Below are 24,276 nucleotides of genomic sequence, written 5' to 3' on the forward strand. Positions count from 1 at the left end.
GCAGTAGTAATCTCGCAATATTTTCATGGCCTAAGGAACAGAATCAGGGTTCCTGCAGGTATTTCAAAAGCCATAAAAACAAGCTGAAATCATTCATCTAAAAATAAGGTTTTAAATACAGTAAAATGTTCAAAAGACATGGGAAGTAGGATTTTTATGAATCCTTTTTTTTCTGACATTGCATCGTAAAATCTGAAAATATTTGGTTACATCTATTTTTTTAACAATTTATGAAATGCCTCTTGCATTAAAGGGGTTGCTCACCCAAAAATTACAATTAAGTCATTATCTAATCACCCTAATGCTTATAGAAAGAAGTTTTATAGTCTACAAAACACAACAAGAATTTCATGTAGTGTTTAAAAGACTCATCTCACAAACAACTGAAGCAAATGGTGACTAGGATTCAAATGTTGAAACAATCCATAATAAAACCAAAAAATGTCCCCATACTGCTCGCCATAAGTGTCCTGAAGCCCCGATGTGCCAAGTTGTTTTGAAAAACATCACCAGCGTTTTTGGCCTTGTTGTAGCATTGAAACTGTTGATTCACATTTTATAGACATAACAGCTGATCAATTAACAAAGAAAATAATGGGCAGGTTAATTGATAATGAAAGATGAAGCAGTCTCATAAATTTAAGGGTTTTCAGGGAATTTTACTGCAAAAAGAAAACTTTCATTCAAGTCTGCATCAATAAACTGTCTTTTGTAAGAAGCATATTGAGTGTAGTGGTTGAGGGCAGGAGGGGAGGAGGGATACTGTGCCTGCCACACTTCCTTCTGGCCCGTATGCTCAGGTTAATCCTCTCTTTCGGGCTGCTCCATCTGCATCTTTACTCGCCGGCTGGCATGCCTCGAAGACTCGACGCATAAGCTCGGGGAGGGGAAGTTTTTTTATACCTGGCTCAGGAGATTTCCAGCACTCAAACTGCAAACTGTGGGGAGAAATCTGCCAGAGCCTGCAGAGCTCCTCCAAAACCTCGCTTTGTTAGCACGGGAACTAGTTTATCATTTTTCTTACTCTTTGCACAGTGAAGAAGTTTATAACAAAACCCAGTGCTGGATCTTCACTTTGTAAATTTCACATGAGATGAAAATCAAACACGGGCAGGGCGCGTGGCCCTTGGCAGCATGTAGTGGAAAACACCAGACTACGGTGTCATCTTCTCCTAAGTAACATAATCGGCTTAGAAGGGTTGATGCTGAGGACTGGTGATGCTGCCTTGGACTACTGAACACACAAATGCTAACGAGGTGTGGCAGATAATAGAGAGCTTATTAATAGATCTGTGGGCAGCGTGCTCAAAATCAATATCAAGATATTAATAAGAACAGTTTTCAGATATTATTTTATATCATAGTGTGCAAAATAAGATACTAAAACGCTGAAATGATTACTCAAACAAAATAATTTCATTCTTTTGTTACAGCGTCTTAAATGTCCAGTGTGTAGGATTTAGAGGGATATATTGGCAGAAATGGAATATAATGTAAAAAATGTCGTCTTCAGTGTATAATTACCTTAAAATGAGAATTTTTGTGTTTTTGTTACCTTAGAATGAGCCAGTAATATCTATATAGGGAGCAGGTCCTCATCTACAGAGAGTACTTTGTTTCTACAGTAGCCCACAAACACTGACTCTGAACAGGGCCATTTGAGTTTTTGTGTTTTGTAGTTATCAGCCCCTCCACTGCAAGCTGAATAATGTAAAAAACAACAACCAAAGAACAGTTTTTTTCAACATTAAACTGCTTTATCCAACGTTTTTTTCCGATTTAAATCACCTGGTAGACTGCTTTGGAGAGGAGGAGACCTCTGAGGATAATTTAGCTTCTGGCAGAAAACCTCTTGAACGTCTCGCAGTAAGTTATCAGAGATAAAGGTGAGCACACATTAAGATGTGGTGGGCGAGTGGCCCCGTGTCTGACATGCAAAACAACATCAAAGATAAAACGATTTGCAAAGTGAAACTGCTTTTTCAGTGTTTTTACTAGTTTAAAACACCAGGTTTGGGCTTTTTGGGGGGATTTTTTTGTAGAAGAAGAGACCTCTGCAGATAATTTAACGCGGCACCTCCTGAGCAGCGAATACTTAAGGTATCCTAACCTTGAGAAGTTTCAGCTGGTTGCAATCTGCAATTCTCACCGCTAGATGCCACTAAATCCCCCTAAATCTAGGACGCCGTTCTTTTACTGTGTACTAAGCAGTAGGGAGATATGGCCTTAAAATAAAATCTCTGCTCTTTTCACACCAAACCCGATTTACGATTTTAATCAATTTTTTCCCCTTCTTTAAAACAAACTACAAATGACAAAGAAAATACTCAAAACAAGTTTTGCTTTTAATATTAGCAGTGAAAATTAAAGGCAAACTGAATTTCATGATTTTCACTGAATCTGCCTCTCAGTCTGCTCTGATGGATCTATCGATCAGCTGTGTGATCAGCCAGGTGTGGAGTTTGTCTCTGCAGGAAAATACACCACCACTCACTTCTGGTGGGTCATAAGTGATAATTGAGGGGCTATACTTTGCTTTTCTTTTTAAGAAAATCCTGCAGAGTGTTACTTTAAATGTGAGTATTTGAGTATTTCTCCGTTTTATATCATTAATTTAATATCTTTGGGTTCTGTACTGTCTGTTGGACAAAAAAAATCACTTTGAAGATGACTTCCATGTTTATTTATTAATTGAAGCTTGTAATAATTTTAATATCGTGTTGATTTTAATGATTCATTTTATATTTTCTTTTTCTTAAGCTACGTTTAAGAAAGAATGACAAATAAATCTACCTCTTACCATCTAATTTGTAGTGCTACTTTTATCACAGCACTAAAAACAAAGCGTCATGCATTTGTAGAAAGTCAAACTTTTAGCACGTGTATTTGCATCAGAACAATAAAAGTGCAGACACACACAGATCATGTTCTTTTACGGATTTAAAAAGTACCAACTGAACTGAATTAAATTTGTCTGTCAAACTTTGTCAGATGTTTCGACAGACACAGCAGCATGATGTGTTACTGTGACGGCACCAAAGCGACATGTTTACCCTGTGAAACCTCCGGCAGAGAAGACAGACTGTCCAAGGAAGATCCCTTAATTAAATCCACTTATTATTTAAGTGGATTGTTTCGACTAATTAGGTCATTTGTCAAGAGTCACCGAATGGCATTGGCCCAATAACTGTGAAATCACATCCCGGTTCACGCTTCACTGCAGAGGTCTGTGAGTTTTAATGCTGAACGGCTTTTATATCATTGCATAAATATTTTAATTATCAATAAATCTGCAGCTTGTTTACCAATGTAAATCAATTACTTATTGGTTTATAAGATATGATAAAATACAGAAAAACACCCAAACTACACTTTTTAAATACTTATTGATCGTTTTGTCCAAGTGCACCTCGCAATGACAAAGTAAACTCATACATTACGTAACTTTAAAAATGTCAATATTACACAATAACAACATAAACTGTGCAAATGTAATGTATCTGTGGTTTGCAGAAATGTACAAATTTTCATCTGGTGATTGGGCTGCTGAGAAACTGTAACACAAACTACTAGCTCTAGCTATCGATCCCATGATTTCATGGAGAAAGAAGCTTGTTCTTAGTAGCTACCTAATGCTGCACAATTGGGTTTAACCACAAAGTGCAAAATTCAATGTGGATCAAAGAGTATATTTCCAAAACCTGTGCAGTAGGCGTTCCATTACTATCTGAGAAAAAAATGCCTCCACACCGATGTATCTGTGTGGTGAACTCGAGTTTTCTGCAAAAGTCTGCACAGCCACGGCACAATGAGACACAAGCAGGAAAGCCAACATTGCACCGAGGTGAGACATTTGCCAACTGAGCAGATTACAAACAGGGAAATCTGAGGTACAAACATGCAGAGATGGTTTCACTACAGCAGCGGTTTACAGACTTGGTTGTGGAGTTACATAACAGCAAAGCACAGTGAGGGCTGGATTTGGATTCTGCACTGCGAGCGAAGCAAAGCTTGGAGAAGTTTGTCCCCTGACACATCTTGATGATCCATCTCGTGATCAATTTACTGACTAGATGATGCAACTATTTCCTCATCAAACACATGGCCTTGGTTGCGTGACACGTCTTCATTTTCTTGAAGGTTTATATTTCATAAAAATAGACTTTTTTTCCTGATTTCTGGCAAGTACGGTTTCTCTGAGCTACTAAAGACAAATACCAGGCGATTACAATCAAAATGTGAATGCTTACGTTAATGCTTTGAAATCTCGAGTGACATCACTTTTCTTGTGCTGCTTATCTGATTTCTTTCAAAAACATGGGAAAAAGGCAATGAGCAACTTGGTAGGAAATTTTCAACGGACTGCAAGAAATTAGTAGATTTAGAAAATTATTTCAAAAAAATAAAACAAAAAAGCTATGAAAAAGTATCAAAGGAAAATGTTTTTGAAAAAAGGGGAAGTACTCTATAATTATCATTATTTAATATTTAAAATGATTTTAAAGAATTATTATACATTTTAAGCACCTTTTCCAGGATGTTTTCTTGCTGTCTCTTTTTTTTCTCTTTTTTTGTTTGCTTTTTTTCGTATTTTAATTTTTGTTTTGTTTGGGGTTTTTTTAATAACTGAGTTTCAGATAGTTGTCCTGTACTTATAACTGATTATTTTTTGGGTCATGTCTCTTTCATTGCTTCTTCCCATTTGTTTTAAAGAAATTAAGCCAATTTTCTCCGGTTTTAAAGGGTTACACCCCATAACAGTGAAAGCCACTTTGAATCTATTTGACACGAAAGGTTTTCGAAAAGGATGTGCTTGTATTGTTTTTTTAAATATGCAACGACAACGACAGGAAACGTCTTTTAAGCGCCGGTGTCCCTTCATATCATTCTGTGCCTGCTCTCTAAACTCTAAGGTTTTAGTTGGTCTGTAAATGCAGCGCAAGTGGAGCTCTCTGTGTTATTTTTTTCTCAGCTGCCACTTAAGGGGTCGCAGGGTGGATAATTGACCAGCTGATCAGAGCTGATCAGATCAATGGATGAGAGGAGCAGCTGCTGTGAGTGAAGGCAAACTCTCAGGCGCAGCAGAAGTTTCACTTTCACTGCATCTAACGTTCTGCTGCTCCATCTGTGCCCTGAGTATGCACTGCACTCTGAGAGTGTAGAGTAATGAATAACTTTTTGATATATATATATATTTCAGCAGCACTCCTAATGAACGGTCCAGTTTCAAAAACAGAAAATCTATTTGTGGCTGCTGATGTTGTCTGCCTTTAAATAAATGAATGTGTGGGAAACCCTGACAAACCCAAACATGGCCATCTCTGGGCTGACGCTAATAATCATGGTCATATATTGGGAAGTATGGCTTTAAATCAAACTGTAATTTCAGTGTTTAGACAAACAGCAAGAGACAAAAAATAAATAGCAATGTCTTAAAAATGAACCACAACATAAGAGTAGTTTATGTAAATAGAAACCACAGCATTGTGGGGAACTCCCTAAGATGCAACTTTTGTGGAGTCATAAATCTCATTAAACTGAATTTCCCAGTTAGAGGCTCACTGGTGCGACTGGTTCTCCAGCATTCCTACTCCAGTGTCAGAATGTGGCGTGACACTAATAAAAACAAACACAAACAAAACACACTTTAAAACATCTTCAGCCTCTCCCACAGTGACCTCAGAGGCACCGACGCCTGAGATCATAAATATCGCTGTGATCTTATTATCTGTCACTTAGAGAGCGTCAGTCAGCGCTCAGAATAAGTCAAAGTGAAGGACTCAAATGTGGGCTGAAGAATTACAAATAGGGAATGAAATCTGTTTTTGGACTCTTATTTGACTCAGATTTACAGCTTTTTTTTTTAAATGAAATCTCTATGCAAAACCACATTTGATTTTTCTGCATTTCACCCAGACATTTTGAGCATCTAAGACCACACAGATCATCAGCGCAGTAAGCATTCCCAGGAGTGAGCCCCCAGCTGACCCTGAAATCATCCAGAAAAACCTCGACACTTTTAACAGCTGACCTGTAGTTGGTGTTTTAGCTCAGGCGTATCATTGCGCTGCATCACAGCCAATAATCTGTAAAAGCATTTCCCTCTATCCCTCTCCACAACACACTCTTCTATTCATTTCTGGCCACATGGAACCACAAGAAAGTGTTGAACTTCAAAAACGTTGCTGACCTGCAGTGATGGAGCTTTGGCCTCATCCAACGATTCACTGTTCAGTCATTCAGACGTTTAAAAGTGCGTTTCTAAAAAAGACTGGTGCTGCAAATGTGTTCTACCTACAATAAACAAGCAACTACTGATGCATGAATTAAGGAAATTTGGATTATTGTCAAATATTTTCTCAGAATTGCTCCTAAACCTTGTAACATTAACAAGGATTTTACTGAGGTGATGAGAATTTTTACACATTTCATACATGGTCAGTTCATTTTTAAGCCAGTCTTTTAGGTTGCAGTGTTTTTCTCTCATTCCACTTCATTTTAGAGCTGCAATCATTATTGAATTAAATGGTAGTTAGTCCACTAAAAAAATTCATTTTTCAGGCCTGTCCGAAAAATCCTGGACACAAAAGTGATCAGAAAATAGTTGCTTTAACAAACTGTAACAGGCAAATATATTTTCTGACAGTTTATATACCAACAATTAATCAAGAAAATCACAGCTGTACTCTGTCAAAAATGCATTTTATTATGATTTATTATTATTATTTTCTTTATATGTATAAATTACTTTGTGTCACTTAGCTCAACTCTTTCCTTGTTTCTCCTTATAACAAGTGCAACAAAATAAAAACACAACTCTTTTTTCAACAACGCTGTGAATTTAAACTCAAGTTCACGCTGGGCTTTAGTCTCTGTCTCCGTCTGTGTGCTCTTTACTTCAGAAAAGTCTCATTTTTGTGAGACACTTCTTTGCATGAACTTTGTCCCATAAACTAAGTTTCATTATCATTATCAGTGGTGTTTTCTTCCCTATTTTATGTCACGGCTCAAACACCCATGAACTTCCTGATTGCAAACAAGAGGATGTGAATCAGACAGAAGAAAAAATAAACAGAAAAACAACAGCCTGCACCGTCTGACAGTTCACGGCTTTTAATTAAACACCCTGTTTCTTCTGTATCGCACATCTTTCTTCTGCAGTATTCTCGTGCTTCATCTAAAGGGTATTTGCATGGCGCTCTCAGTTGCTAACCTCTTTTTTGTTTTCGTTTCCTTCATCCAGCTAACATTTGCTGCAGTAACAATTTAACTCCCTGCACAGCAGCCAATAAAACCTCCCTGTGTTTCATCATAAAACACCTCACTCTTCCTTGTCACACAGTTTCAGCTGGGAGATAATTAATCCGCATATCTGACACGTCTCTGGACAGGTTAAGTGAGGTGCAGATAAATGAGGATAGTCCCTCTCTTTGGCCAAAGGCTCTTGTGCGTGATTAACGGCGGCCTTTAACAATTAAAAGCCTGTGAAATCCTTGTTGTGCCGACTTCACAACTCAAAAATTACCATCTTGAGGCCTCCGATCCTGCTGAAAGGAGCAACACAGTCTGGTGGTAGAGCTGTTTACCGAGCTCCTCTTCCTGCTTGCACTAACAAGCTGCGAGCTTCCAAATCTCCCAGCCGCAGGAGGCAAATGGATTTCGACATGGAGATGGCGAGCGCGCAGATTGATCATCTTTGCCATTTGAATAATCAGCTTAGAGCTTGGTGAGAGTGCAACGCACAGGGAGCACACTGTCACCGTCTTATTATAACACATAAAGGTCATTACTTGAGTCGCTGCAGCTCCGGTTCATCTGACAGTTTTTAAACTTTACTCACTCTTTGCCCACCAGCTGCACATTTATGGGCGGCATTAAAAGCAACAGTGTGGCAGCTGAGCATGTTTGTGGCTCCGAATGTGAGCAACTGTTTGGACAATGTGGACTTCAATACCCATAAATCCTGCAACAAACTGATACCGTTATGCCTCATAGCCAAAGAAACCAGATGATGTAACTCTCAGCTGTTTGTATTTCACTCAAGTTCAGACTCGTCACTCTCCGTGGGCGGATAAATGACCAGACCCGGCAGGACAATTTCATTTTGGGTGAATGGGCTCAATCTTCAGCCTCCTACTGTGTGATCTGACTGTTATATTAGTTTTTTGTGTGTTTGTTTTTGTCTCTGCTGGGTTTGATAATTATTGTGGACTGGATGTGGGAGGATTTTTGTGCAGGCGGGTACAAACCTATCAATAGTAGTTTATGACTGACAGAGGATATCTCATATATTTCATGTCCAGTGTTGGGAGGATTTTTTGAAAATGATCACAGGGAGATTAAAAGCCGGCATTCTTCTCAGGGCTGCACGATAAGACAGCCCCAACAGGGATGCGGAGATACTGCCATCTCAACAATTTACGCAAATTGAACCAATTCCTGTGAAACTTTGCACAACCTTGCAATTTTGTCCAATAATAACAACTTTACACTCAGTTTTTCTTTTTCTTGTGGATTTAGTTGTGATTGATTTTATTGGAGCGATATTGAGCCAAGTGACCAGGAATGTGGAGGAATGAAAATCTCCCTGGACGAGAAGAAAAAATTCTCACTGCTTCATTTCGCTCAGATGCTCTCATAAGCGCAGGGGTCGACAGATTATCAGTCTGACCGGTTATCGGGGCTGAAATTTGGCCTTTTGCCGATTATCTGTATCACGTTTTATTTTAATGATCACTGATAAAATTAATGAATGAAAAGGTCTGCGTATTACACTAAACCAACACCAGGGAAGGCAGTCTGCAATACATGCAAAGAAAGTGTAACTTTGACTTTGTAAAACCTCAGGGAGCTGTTTTTATTCATTCATTGTTTATCCAAACTTCACTTGACTATAAAAAAGTTGCTGGGAACTTGCTGTTTATGATGTTGAAAGGTTCGTTTTTGATTAAACATTTGCTAAATGCATTTAAAGAAAGGTTTGTGTTGGAGTTTGTTATATTCCAAATTTCCACAGAAATATTTATCAATTATCAAATATCAATTATCGGTCTCATTAAGTACTAATATCTGTATCGATATCAGCCCTGAAAAACTAATTTCAGTTAACCCCTTGATAGGTGCCATAAGTTTAAATAAACATGTTTAATGCAACTTTTTAAAATATTACAAATACTTAGTGCTACACTCTCAGTACCAGTTGGCATAAAAAGACAAATTTATTGACATTTTCATGATCCTCAGGCTGAATTTCTTTGGCCTACAGGTTGCCTTGCCAGTCCCACATTTTGCACATAATCTCTGTCCTCATTCTGATGACCCCTGTCCAAAAACCCTGTTGGAGGCCACTTCAAATCAAGAGCTGCACGACACGACAGCCCCTCCAGGATGCTGCTATATTGTGATCACAACAATTAACGTAATTAACCAACCAAACCAACCAATCTCCAATGAATTCTGCAACCTTGCAATTCTGTCCAATTACCACAACTTTTGACAATCATTGCAGTTTCCTGCAAGTTGCACCAATCATAGCAGTCCTTTGCATATCGTCACCAAATTCTGGTAGTGAAGATGCAGACATGTGCAACATGAACCCAAAAAAATGAGAGAATCAAGACTATGCAAGGCAATTCCCTGATGTCCTGCATTAAAGTGGGGGTGACTAGTTTTGTTCCAAGTGCAATGTTGTGATGGAACAATAAGAATATCAATAGACAAACAATTAATTTCCCACCACAGGAGACACCTGGAGAATGGCTGAAATGCCTACAGGACAACAGATGAGACAAATCACCATTCAGGAGGCTGTTGCATCAAGATCTATTGCGCCTGACTTACATTAAATATGCCGGGTTAGTGGTAACGTCAGTGTAGTATAAATCACAAACTATAAATCACAAACTCAGAACAGTGGCTATTTATTCTCATTGGAACAAGTTCCCTTCGACATTTAATGAATTATACACACAAAAAAAATAAAACAATTGCGACTTTTTTTGCAATTTTCAAGACCCAATAAGCCATGATTTATACTAAATTTTAAAGTCAATTTTTGAAATATCTGCAAAATAAAATGGGAATTTATGCTCATTTCCATCAACTATCTCTGTGTGAAGATGTTGAGGAGCTCTTGACAAGGTTTCACAGCTAATCCAGCAGCCGCACACACCCCCTGACATCCACTCTCTATCATGTTTGGGGCTTTCCGATGGAGTAAAGGCGTATAATTATGAGTGGCAGCTGGATGTAAATGTTTTGTCTGCAGCAGAAGAAACAGAAGATGAAGCACTGAGACGTTTAAAAGCAGTTTCCATCAGCTTTTTTCTCCTCCTTCCAGTCATTTCTAATTATATATTCTTTGTGCAATATAAAATCTGCATTAAAACAGGCGCATACAAATGTACAACGGAAACGTGTCTTCATACAACGATATCGAGACTTTCTGTATGATAGGCCATGGAGCTTGATGTTTGGAAAGACCTTTTAAATCAGAGCTCAATGTCAAGGTTTGCTCACGATAATATTGAAAATCTATTCTGGAGCATCTTTAAGATGTTTTCCCTGAATATAAGTTTGAGAAGAACTCATTTAATATTCAGACCGGCACTGCCAGACACTTTCTGACACTTATAATAAAAACGTCATTTGGATTCACTTCAGGTCACCGTCTCACAGAGATGAGATTCTCTGACATCAGTCTGACAGAAACAACCCATTAAACAACCTCTTATGAAACTAGAAGAGCAGAAACTCTCTTGTTTAAAATGTTTAAATGTTTTGACACTCATCATGATGTTTTATGACAGTGGAAATTATTTTTTAAAATGTTATGATAAGTGCCAGGAGTGCAAGCACATTCATTACATCAGCGCAGTGACAAAAATCATCAAAATACAAGTTATTTTGACTCTAAAATATCTGGTAATTTGTGATTAAGGTCTGGTTAATAGCTACATTAAGCCAAAAATAACCACCACATGTCAAACATTTAGACAGTTATCAGAAGATTAATCAATCATTTTAATAATTCTAGGTGATTACCCAAATAAAATACCAGAAATGTCTGAGTTTCAGCTTCTCTTTTTTTTCTCCATCTTAAATCATGGTTAACTAAATCCCTTTGGGCTGTCTTACCCTGGTTTGAATAAACTTGTTTATATTAAAGCTGGGACAAAGAAGTAAAAAAAACGGCCAAAAAACAAAAAAAATGCAGTTTTCTTAAACACACCCTCCTGCAGCCCGAGTTTTAACCCAGTGTTTTTCACCTTTTTTAACCTTCTGCTGCTTTTAAATTTAAGGTAATTTTGTTGTAATTTATACCTTGTAACTTCTTCATGTCTTTTTTAAAGACATCATGCCAGTTTGCTCAAGTTTTTAAATGGTTAAGCCACATAAATACAGCGCAGGCACTGAGAACCTGCTGTGAGCATTTGTCCTTATTTTCTGACATATTCAAGCTAAAAACAAAGTTCATTAAAAATAGCCTACAGATTAATAAATAAGTCATTAGCTGTGGCGCTGATGAAACATTTAAGCCCCATATTCAGCAGTATTGAGTAATATATGACTGGGAGAACACAAACAAAAACAACAACACTGCAGTCCATCTCTCTGAGTTCACAGGAAATGTGTGCAGTGAGCCAAATCTGAAGCCTGATTGTCTTGATTTTCCATCAAAGTAAACCTCAGAGTCTCAGAGAGACACAACAGCAGTGCTTTCCTTTTTTAAAAATAAAAATTTCGCTCAAAAACAGCAACAGAAACAAAAATAGCCGAGACAGTAACACTTTAAAAGACTGACCGCTGAAACTGCCTTCAGAAATAACACCAGCAGCAGCTGTCATCGAAGCCTCTGAGAATTTATCGGCAGAAATAAAATACAGATGCAAGAGCAGACAGGTACACGAGCTCCGTGGATGCAATAAGGCAGGCAAGCGTCAAATAAAATGATCTCGCTGTCAAACTCAAAAGGACATTTGCCACAACTAATACCAGAGGACGACACTCTGAGAATTCACAGTTTAGCCGAGCACAGATTTATTCATTTCCAAAATATTACAAGGACGGGGTCAAAATTTTATCATCATGACTCATAATGTCGTCCAAAAGATGATTAAAGAGACCAAGATAGCCAATATCCAGACGAGTCTGCAGATTTATCAGTGTTTGAATAATGAAAAACGGGATGAAATTGCCATAAAACTTTTCATAGAACAGCTGAACTTTGTACTAACCTGACAAACTCGAGTGTGCTTTTGTTTCTCGGTCTGCTCCTACATGAGTACCACTTGTTTTAAAGCTGCATTAAAACGAGTAAAAGAGTCAACGGTAGAAACAAACCCACATTATCAGCAAACTTTGCTGCTCTAATAGGCCTCCTAGCTTTTTTTAAAGGTTTTATGGCACATTTGCTGCAACAGTATTTAAGAAACAAGCTTCAACAAACCCACTGTGCACCACATGGCAAACACATATATCTCTTTTCCACCAAAATTAGCAGGTGCATGCAAGTTTTTTAAACACGGGTGCTTTCTCATTAGAGTAGAGCTGTGTATACAGCTCTGCAGCAGACTAGCGTGTGTGTGTGTGTGTGTGTGTGTGTGTGTGTGTGTGCACTGTGAAAATGTGGTTACTTCTCTTCATTTATTTCTTACTTATTCAGTCTCTTTTCCAAACTCGGTGCGGACTGATCTGAATCGATGTTTGAGCGCTGCTTGGGCAGAGGCGGGCGGTATTTTGTGGTGGCGTGTCATTGCATCTTGACGGTTAAGCAGCTATAATTAGCGCGTTCACCGAAGTGTTGTGTCAGTGGGCTTTTTGTGCAGTGGGAAAGAGACTGAAGTCAGCTCATGTACTGTCACTTTAAAAAACGATATGTATGAAATGTACAATTGTAACACATCCGTGGTTTGCATAGATGCACAATGCCAACACTTTCTTGATGCGTCTGATCTACTTTCAAGTATCTTTTACATGTTTGTATTATTTTACTCAGGTTGACCTTCATAACGGCACCAAATATGCCTGCTGGGAGATTTGTGACACAACTGCGAAGCGTCCTCAAGCCTTTATCATGTCTATGAATATAAACAGACCAACTGAATGTCATGCAAATTGCTGCAGGTTATTTTAACCCTTTGAAACCTTGAGCAACATCACTTTTGTTATGATTTTCTCTGATGCCTCTCACAAGTATGTGTTTTCATTGAAAACATGTCAAAAAAAGGCAATGAGCAACTCAGAAATGTCAGCAAATTGCAAGAAAATAGGAGATTTAGAAAATTGTTTTTAAAAATATCAAAGGAAAATTGAAAGGCTAGGGAAATTAATGATCAAAATGACAAATCTTAAATTATGTTACAAAATTATTATAATTTTAAGCACCTTTTCCAGGTCATTTCAAATGTTTTTTTTCTTCTTTTCTTTCATTTTTTATTATTTAAAAAAGTCTAATTTTCATTTTCATGAGATTTTCTTGTCCCTTTTTTTTTTAGGAAAAAAACATATTTCTTTCTAATTTTGGGGTCTTTTTTCTGCTGTTGCTCTTTGCCCTCTTTCCATGTGTTTGAAATTAATCAAGCTAATTTAGTTAGGTTTCAGAGGGATAAGTGAAAGACAGGGAGGAGTGGAGCTGCTGTACCTTTGAGATGAGCTCGTCGTGGTTGGCCAGGTGCGCCCGGCAGTGGATGCAGCTGTAGGTGCGGTGGCAGCTCGGCAGGTAAGCCTGGAAGGTCTTTGACTTGGTCATCTTCACCATGTCAGTGGGGCAGGGCTCCTCGCTGGTGTCAGGGCTGGCACTGGAAGAGTTGCAGCTCTGCTGGACTTGCTGACAGAAGAAACACTGGAAGATGCAAGCAAAAGCCGTCGTTGTTGTGGAGTGGGTGTGTGGCACGCTCCACACAGACACCACAGGAGAAAATCAAACCTGCAGGGCCAAACGGAAAGAGAGGAGAAGCAGTGAGAGACACATCGTGTACTTCCTATTTTTAGAGCTCATGATCTTGATTGCATTTCCAATATAAACACAGCTCATTTGCTCGAGCAATCATTTGATTACAATAATCTATTATGTGATTACAATCCCATGTTGTTGACTACCTACATGGCTGTGCGGTGATGTAACTTAATGTTATGGCACGCTAAACAAACCCTTGTTTATGTAAAAGCCACAAAACATGTTTCACTTGGTAACAGACTGTTTTAGCATTCATAGTTTGTGTCCTTGTCTGTTCTGTCTCACTGGACCGATACATGCAGGATGAGATTATTGAATCCTCTGAGAAAAACTTTAGGTGTTTTTGTTTGTTTGTAAGTCAGCAGAATCATGTATTATTCACAAAATCCCTCACAGGGCAGGAGAGTTTGTGTTTCTGCTTTAAATTATCTGCATTCTCGATTCTATCAAAAATATAATTTCTGAAGATATTTCATAATGTTCTTTCACAATTAACCTTAAACTGAAGATAATTGTGTGCATTTTTTAGACATTAAGCCTGTTTAACCTGGGCATATTAGCTGGATTTCTTTCTAAAACATGGGAAGAAGGCAATAGACAACATACATAGAGATAAACCAGAAAGAAGCAAAAAATAAAATAAATTAAAAATGAAAGACAGAAAAGTAAACAAAGAAAATAGAGAAATGACCTGAGAAAACTGTTTAAAAAAAAAAAAAATTCTTTAAATAATTTTAAATTATGATAAATAAAAATGCAGTTTTCTAGAATTTTTCTTTTAGAAAAGTAATATTCTGAATCTACTAATTTATTGCAATTTACTAGCCATTTTTTGCCAAGTTGCCTTTTCCCTATGTTTTTTAAATAATCAAACATATACGCTCAGGATTCAAATATTTAAATATTTTATATATAAAAGTATTTTGTAAGATTTTAATTGAAATGTATCTGGTTTATTTAAAAAAAACAGAATAAATGTTGTTTTTTTATTTTGGGTCTTAATTATGTAGCATTTCCTTCTGGTCATTTCTTTTGAGAACGTTTAATAGATTTTACTCCACAATAAAGTACGATAAAAGAAAGAAACATCACCGTTCAGACAATCAGACAGGTTGTTAATAAGTAAGAGCATCTGAAATGTTAAAAATATCCCGGAGGTCAGTCTGTAAACTGTAACTGATGTTTACAACAAACTGCTGAGTAATAATTGTATTATTTGCCTTCATTTTCCTTTACAAATAAGTTTGGCTAACCTCCGGGTTTGTTTACAATCTGCCGGATCATCTGACTGCTCGTGTTTGTTTTTTGTCCTGCTGGATTTCTTTTTAGTGACCTTGTTCCCAGATCTCTGCAGCTGTGGAACAAATACTCTGATCTTTTCACTTAAACAAAAGTAGCAATATCACAGTGATACAAAAGTACAAAACTATTAGCATAAAAATACACTTATAGTTCCAAAAGTTAAAGTGTGAATTATGCAGAAAAGCTCATTTAGGAATGACATTTATCATCATTGATGTATTAATTTCTTCTTCATTTGTTGTAGCTGGTAAAGATGGAGCTCACATCACCTGCCTCTGGATATTAAATTGGCAAGCTCTCCATATTTTTGAAAATAAATTTATGACCTATCTATTTAAATATGGCTTTTAATTTAAAGTAACAATACAGTCTTAATTTTAAGTTAAGTTTTTTTATTATCCCTGTTGTTTATTTTTATCCTATTTTATTTATTTATTTATTTTAATTTATAATTTTTTTAATAATCTTTTTTGCTTGTTTTGTTTGCTTTTTCTAAAAAAAAAAAAATACTGTATTACTGTTGTCACTTTATTTTCTTTCAAAACTTTATGTATAGATGTTTGTGTTATCCTCTTAATGGTGTCTGTTATTTTAATTTTGTCCTGTGAAGCACTTCAGGCTAAATATTTGTATGAAAGGTGCAATGTCAATAAAGTTGAGTTTAGTTAATGTATATATTAGTTGGTTTATATTTTATATTTTTAATCTAAATCTGTAAAGTAACAAACATTGCCAAACAAATGTAGTAAAAGTGGAATATTTGCCTCAAAATTGTAGTAAAGTAGAAGTATAAAGTAACCCAAAATGTAAATACTCAAGTAAAATACCTCATAAATTATACTTAAGTAAATGCACTTTGTTAAATTCCACCACTGGATCTCAGCAAATACTTTGGTGAGTACAATGTTATCATAACTAATAGAAAAATATTATAACAGTTGTAATAACATGGAGTTAAGAGTTGAACACACAAAAGGCAAGCTTAAGTTATAAAATGCACAAAATATGCACAAAAATATCTCTGCTTTATCATGTGTTACTGCCTGCAGGAGATTCAGTGCTACAGAGACAAATGCATACCGGTTCAGTCTACTGCAGGACGGACTAGAATAGACGATGAGACAATGCAGCCAAGACACAATGAATGAGGTACTCAGGTTGACAAAAACATCTCTGCAGGTGCGCAACAACAACGCCAAAAATCCACCAGAATCAGGACTTGTTCCACCTCGTACTGCTGTCTGGACTTTGGTATGGCAACAATTTTGGATTCCAGCTGATTAAATGTGATTCATGCTTACACGATACCAAAAATATGCACATTTAATCTTATTTAACCAGAAAACTCAAACTGTTTTCCCTTTCAAGACATGCCTTATTCAAAAAAAAAAAAGGAAGAAAAAAACTTTAAAAGTTAAGCATTCACACAGCAAAACACACCTATTTTGTTTTTATTCAACATATTTCTGTTTAAATGATCCTTTTTTCCCTCCTCTTTAGACACTGCTGCCCCCGTGCTGCATTTTATGGCCCTTTTTAATAATCTTGTCCATTAAATTATCATTATTAATCGTTTTGTTTGTGTCCGTGGTTTAGAGCGTGCAGGCACTAAAAGGTTATTCCTGTAAACATCGAGATGATGGCTGTTTGGTGTCTTTAAGTGGACGCTGAGGTTTGAGGTTACACAGGTCTGTTCATAGAATCAGCCTCTTACTGTTTTTTTGTGTTTGCTACCGCTGTGTTGTTTCTTGTTTATTGATCTTTTTTTTTAAATTATTTTCAATGTGAAGCACTTTGTGTTGCACTCTTGCTCAGAAGGAACCGTGGAAATGAAGTTGATTTAATGTGATGTAAAAAGTAAAATGTTTAAAACTTAAGCGTGAAATTAAACTGCTTTATTGATATCATTACAGGAATGGATTTTTTGGCCATTAGGGGGTAACTGAACATGCATTAAACACACAAGCAGACATATTATGACCTCATGAAGTTTCCACTGACCCCGTAGAAAAATATTTTCCTCTTTGGCTGTGAAATGTTAAACTTTACTCCTCAGCTGGTGGCCAATTTGCAAACTGTGTCTGTCTAGTTTTAATATTAGAGCATTCTTTGCTACAAAAGAGCTGCGTTATTTGGATGGAAACCAGATGGATGAGAGCCATGAGAGTGAACCACATCAAATTCGGCGATTGCAGCTTATGATGCCGTGGTCGGTAAACAGCTCAATTTTTAGCTGTAAACCCCCTTTAGCATTATTGACTATGTTATTGAATAGCCAACATAAAATAAAATAAAAATCAGTGCATTTACTTCACAAAACATTTAAAAAAAAACACCTCTAAATAGAAAGATCTTTGAAATGCAGCACTAAAGCTCACAAAGGGTCAATTTGTATTTCACATCTATTTTTTCTCAGTTACCTGTTAATGAGTGACACCCTATCGAAAAAAAACAATCAACCAAAACTGACATCCTCATTCTTAATCATCTGCAACATTAAAATGCTACTTATGCAGCAGTGATCAATATAATATATAATAATATGACACTGACGGGGGCCTTTCAGGCTGCATAATGACTACTTTTCATACATAATAATACGTTTTTTTTAAAGTGTACTTTTACTTTAGTTAGCTTCTGAATTCAGTATAATTTTGACCGTTACAAAGTTTGAAAGTTCTTGGCCTAAGTTAACTATTTTTAAACTACTTTTTACTAAATCAGTAAAACATAGGCTAAAAAATGTCTTAGCTTCCAGTGACACATAAATCAGAAACACCTAGCCTTATCAAATGTAGCATCACACCATAGCATAACCTCCAAAAACTAGTTTTAAAGGCGCTAAAGATATATATTTTGTAAAAGTACCTATTATTTGTTTGATTTATGTCTACACAAACAGATAAATATGTTTCAAAGTTAGCGAGAAAAGGCCGCGTTTGAATATCCAATTCACGCTAACCCAACTGACGTTAGCCATTTACTCATTCAACAAAATGTAACTGACATAATGTTTAGTAATTAGAGGCTTGTTATTAATCGCCGTGAAATGTGATAAAATATCTACAACATTTACTTCATTATTAAACAGCCTTTATGAAGTTTTATCAAGTTTTATCAAGTTTCAGGTATTATCTCTTTCGTGAATTAGCATGCTAACGTTAGCGTTATCAGTTAGCCCCGCAACACAACAGTTAAACCTTTTGCAGTTAGTGGTTGTAAATATTAAGTTGCAACTAATAAAAACTAAGTTTATGAAGCACAAATTGTTTTAATTTAGTCAAGCATACATTGCAGCATGAGTACTTTTACTTGAGTGAAGGTTGTGAGTACCTGAATGGCCGTATTGCCGTCATGGATCGGCCGTCAGCCAAACAGCAAAGACAGGATTATAACGCGTTTTGTTGTTGATTAAAATAAAACTGTGTGGTGACATTTATCTGCTCAACCACAGAGGCTTTCACTTCTCATATTTACCACAGAAATATATTTGGAAACACTTTTTTTCTGTGTAACTCGGTGTACTTACTCCCAACTATAGATGAGGTGACAGCGAGATGAAAAGAATCAAAAAAGAAGAAAAAATATATCTGTATGTTAATACTGATTTTATGCTTTTTTTAAATTTATTACTATTTTATTACTTTCTGTGGAAACAGACATGTTCAGATATTTTACTTAAGTAAAAGTAGCAATACTACATTGTAGTTGTTATGCTTCTTTGAGGTTTTATTTTTTGTGGTTGTTTTGTATCTCTGAAGTCGTCTTGTGTGTCTTTGTAGTCAGTTGTATTTCCATGTGGTTGTTTTGCATCTCTTTGAGGTCATTTTCTCTCTCTTTGAGGCATATTCAGTGGCTTTTTGGTCATTTTATTTTATTATGAGTTTTTTTTTTCTCTGAGTCTCTGTCTTTTTTTAGTTTTTTTTGTCTCTTTGTAGCTGTTGTCTGGCTCTTTTTAGTTAATTTGCATGTTTTTTGATCATTTTGAGTCTCTTTGTAGTAGTTTTGCATCTATTTGTCCTCCTTTGCATCTCTTTGTCCTCCTTTTGTGTCTTGTTCCATCTGTTAATGGTCATTCTGTCTTTTTTTGGGTTATTTTGCCTCTCTTTTGGCTCGTCTGTGTCTCTCTGAGGTATATTTAGCATCTTTTTGGTTGTTTTGTGTCTCTTGTAGTTCCTTTCTATCTTCTTTTTCATTTTTTCCTTTATCAGTACATGTTTATTTGAGCTACGTCTTGCAGGTCGCTGACACTTCAGGTTCAACTCAAAACTAAAGGTGACCCAACTTTTTGAAGTCATGACCTCTCCGATCTGGAACGTCCTGCTTGAGGATTTGAAAATTGCAGAATTGGTGCCAAATCACTTCTCAAAACTTATCTTTTAAAAAAAACAACAACTTTTTATCAACGCAGGCACAACATGATATATGGTTTTAATGTTGTTGTCTTATTTTAATATGACTTTTGGGTATTTCATTTTCATTTGTATTGCTATTGTCTGACTTAGTGTCACTGCAGTCCTGAAGAGTTTATGCTCGTGTCTGAACTGTGAAGTGCTGCATAAACAAATAAAATATAGTGGAGTCGCTGTATAAAGTAGCATAAAATGGGAATACTTGAGTAAAGTACCTCAAAATGTGGTACTGTTTGCAACTTTTTGAAAGAGTATTTGTAATTATAACAAAGGACTGATATTGCAGAAGATATCAGAGTGTTGATTTTAAGAAAAAAAAACTCTTTGTCTTAAAAAAAACATTGTCTCTTGCAGCCCACAGGCTCAACAGTCACTCTGACCACCAAAAGCGTAACAAAGGTTTCACCTTGTTAAAAAAAACACCAACAACAATGACTCTGCCACATCCCTGCGAGTGAAAACACAATGACAACGAGCTCCAGAAGTTTCCAGTTGAGCTCAATGTGCCGCAACAGGAAGAGCAGCAGCGCCGAGACAGAAGCCGTCAGCCAGACGAGGAAACAAAGGAGCTTCCGCAACTCAACAGGAAGCAACCGTGACCTGACACGAAGCATGGCAGCTCTGCAAACACACACATTCACACGACTGGGAAGGTGCACAAAGGTGAGAACTGCCTGTAACCCCGTGACCCCCACTGGAGCCATATTTACATACATATACTGTATAATCTGCACAGGTGACTGAGGCATAATCCCCGCATGAAAAGGACAAAATCCCCTTTCTGAATTAGCCCAGTTTAACCCCGGCTGCACGTGCACAGGCAAGGTAAACACACACACACACACACACACACACACACACACAAGCAAGAGCTTTGAATGTGTCACACTTTAGCATCATCACCATCATGATTGATTATATCAGCTTTGTGCAGTGCATCACACACACACACACACACACACACACACACACACACACACACACACACACACACACACAGAGACAAAGGCATGCGGTTATTTGCATTTAGGCTCCACACACACTAGTGTACACACACTACTTTTTTCATAAATGCCAAATAAGGTTAACATCTGCAGAGCTGTTTTTCTTTGTTTTGGTCCCCTGTGAAGCAAAGATCCTCACTTCAGAGCATTTGACAGCACATGTTCTTATTTGAGCATTTTCTGTATAATTCTTTAAAAAAGCTGAAAAACTCATAAAAATTCACCTCGAATTCTGCAAAATAACCTCCTGGCACTACAATTTGTGCTTGCTTTCCTTCAGGCTTCATCATCAAATGGTAACAGGTCTTATTGTTTATTTCAAGGATTATTTTGGAGGATAAACAAAAGAAAATGTAAGAAAAATGAGCTGTGAGTTAAGTGGTGTTTCCCTCTTTGTTTTGGTTCCCTGTAAAGTAAAGTTGCTCACTTCAGAGCATCTGACAGCACATAATCTTATTAATGTTCACTTTTGTGATCTTATTTGAGTCATTTCTGTATATTTCTTCAACTGTCAAAGCTAAAAAAACATTTAAAAACATGTCTTGAATCCTGAAAAATAACCTCCCGGCACTCGAATTTGTGCTTGCTTTGTTTCAGGTTTCCTCAACGCACTGTAACATGTCAATCTGTTTTTTATTTAATCGACTATTTAGGAGGAAAAACAAAAGAAAATGGAAGAAATAAAGAAGCTGAGAGGTAGGGGAAAATAAACATCTGTGGAGCTGTTTCTTTGTTTTGGTCCCCTGTGAAGAAAATTGCTCACTTTTGACAGCACATGCTCTTATTCCTATTCACTTTTTAAGGTCATATTAAGCATTTTTTTGTGTATTTCTCCCACATAAAAGCTAACAAACACTTTACAATATGCCTCAAATTCTGCAAAATAACCCCCTGCTACTAGACTTTGTGCTTCCTTTGTTTCAGGCTTCCTTGTAACATTGTGACAAGTCAAATTTTTGGTTAAAATGACTATTTTGGAAGAAAAACAAAGGAAAATGTAAGAAAAGGAGCTGTGAGTTAAGGACTAGTAAACATCTGTGGAGCTGTTTCTTTGTTTTGGTCCAATGTGAAGCAAACTGCTACCTCCAGAGCGCCTGACAGCACATGATCTTATTTGTGTTCACTTGTTGTGATCTTATTTGAGTAATTTCTGTATATTTTGTTCATTCTAAAAGCTCACTACTGAAAATGTTGTTTTGAATCCTGCAAAATAACCTCCTGGCACTAGACTTTGCACTTCCTTTGTTTCAGGCTTCCTCGTCACTGGGTAACAGGTCAAGTTTTTAATATAAATTACACTGTTTTTGAGGATAAACTGAAGGAAATTGAAGAAAAATGAAGCTGTGAGTAAAGTGAGTTATGGATTAGTGAACATCTGTGGAGCTGTTTCTTTGTTTTGGTCTTATGTGAAGCCAAATGCTCACTTTAGAGCTTTTGACAGCACATGGTCTTATCTGTGTTCACTTTTTGTGGTCTTCTTTAGCCTTTTCAGTATATTTCTTCCACTGTAAAAGCTAAAAAATACTTAAAAACATGCCTTGAATCCTGCAAAATAACCTCCTGACGCTAGACTATGTGCTTCCTTTGTTTCAGGCTTCCTCCTCGCACGGTAACAGGTCAAACATTTTTATTTAAACAACCATTTAGGAGGATAAACTAATGAAAGTGTAAGAAAAAATGGAGTTGAGAATAAGTAAACATCTGCAGAGCTGTTTCTTTGTTTGTTTTGGTCCCCTGTGAAGCCAAGTTGCTCACTTCAGAGCACTTGACAGCACATGGTCTTAATCGTGTTCACTATTTATGACCTTTTATAGCATTTTCTGTGTATTTCGTCCACTATAAACGCTTAAAAACACTCTTAAAGATATCTTAAATCCTGCAAAATAACCTCCTGGCACTAGACAACATGCTTCCTTTGTTTCATTCTTCCTCGTTGCATGGTAACAGGTCGATTTTTTTATTCAAACGACTAATTTGGAGGGAAAACACAAATTTAGAGGGGAAAAATGGAGCTGCGAGCTGAGTCTACAGGTAACCCAGCAGGAACAGCTGATAATTCAAAGTGAGCAAAGTGAAAACAAAGAGGCAGCACAGTGTGCGTCTCTGGTAACCACGAACAGGAAGAAGTGTCCAGACAAAAGACTCGCTCCACTCACCGCTGAATCTAAGCCACGAAACAACACATTTCACACACCACGCGGTCCCAAACATCATTTTTATACCCAAAATAAGTTCATCTTGTCATGACATGCTTTTGCAGCCCCCTCCTCCTCTCCTGAAATGTGTTTATCCCCAACAAAGAGCAACGACGCCAGCTCGAGCGCAACAGTGTCGCTGGCTGTATTTTTTTGTTGTTTTTAATGGTTTGTTTTTCCGAGCCCGATGCAGTCTGTGGATCCAGCACGACACCAGAACCAGGTTTTCTGAGGTAAACATTGCCCTGCTTGCTGTACTCACCACCTGGATCGGATCTGAGCAAAACGCAGCTTGGTGGAAAACTGCTTGCTGGAGAAAGAAAGATGTTTTTCCAGGTTTGTTTGGGGTTTTTTAAGTTAAATTAAAGATTGTCGTCGTCCCAGCCTCTGGTCCATGTGTGATGCTGCCAGATGGGAACTTATTGTTGTGTCCTTTGGGTGCTGACGGATCTCATTTTTCCCAACACGGGCTTTTGTTGTGTCTTTTGTGTGCGTAATGGACTGGCCTGGTTACTTTGGTGCGGAAACGTCACCACGTGGGAGGGAGATGAGGCTGTGATTGGCAGCCGAGACTGACCAATGGGTGTCTGCGCTGCCTTCAGGCTCCCGTGGGAAAGATGGAAACCAGGTTGAGAGTAGGGGGAAATAAAAATGTTTAATTGTTTTATTGTCTCTTTTCCCTTTTTTTCTCCATTTTTAGCTGAACTGAGCTTATTCAGGCCTTTTTATTGAACTTTGTAACTTACTTTAGGGCTATGCTAAAAATAAAATGTTATTTTTCTGTAGAATTAAGTCATAGTATTAAAAGAATTCAGTCATGAAATCGAGGATAAAGTCATAATATTATGAGGGGGAAAAATGTAAATTTACTAGATAAAAAAGTCGTAATTTACGATATTAAAACTGTACACTTAAGAGGAAAAAAACAAGCCCAAGTATTATGAGATTAAACTCGTAATTTTATTAGAAATAACGTTAAAGATTAAGACCTGATCCAATCTTGTAATTTTGAGACTTTTTTCTCATTAATTAATGACTTTATCCCGGTAATATTACATCTTTATCCTTGTAACATTACTTCTTTATTCTCAAAATTCTGTAAACTTGTTTTTGAAAAGTGCTGTATAAATATCATTATTATTATTATTATTATTATTATTATTTACTCTTTTTATTTGGCGTTCATTTATTATTTTATGTGTTTATTTCATTGTCCACCCTGTGTTGTAAAATGATAAATGTACATTAAACCTTAAACTTTATTTGAAATTATTTTAAAGTTAATACACTTTTAAGTTACTATTTATGTATAATATATATCATAACTATACAGTGCCATTTGTTTTTGAGAATTTCTCTTGTATATGCTCATGATGCAAATACACTGTATTCTTGTTTTTAAGGTT

At 36.8% G+C, this 24,276-nt stretch overlaps 1 protein-coding gene across 3 annotated transcripts in view; it reads right to left on the reverse strand.

The window, feature by feature from the left end:
* ypel1 (yippee-like 1) overlaps window positions 1-24,276 on the reverse strand; it is a 45,911-nt gene that overhangs the window by 18,520 nt on the left and 3,115 nt on the right. For 2 of the 3 annotated variants that reach the window (XM_042489043.2, XM_088076360.1), the window contains exon 2: window positions 13,643-13,927. In XM_042489043.2, coding sequence (XP_042344977.1) covers window positions 13,643-13,759 — 117 coding nt within the window. In that variant the 5' untranslated portion in view covers window positions 13,760-13,927. Of the gene's footprint in view, window positions 1-13,642; window positions 13,928-23,132; window positions 23,787-24,276 lie in introns of those variants that run through there. The other variant, XM_042489042.2, reaches the window with a different exon arrangement.

Source organism: Plectropomus leopardus, chromosome 4 (assembly GCF_026936395.1).
Source record: "Plectropomus leopardus strain MGB_pleo_1.0 chromosome 4, ASM2693639v1, whole genome shotgun sequence".
In the NCBI taxonomy this organism is placed as follows: domain Eukaryota; kingdom Metazoa; phylum Chordata; class Actinopteri; order Perciformes; family Serranidae; genus Plectropomus; species Plectropomus leopardus.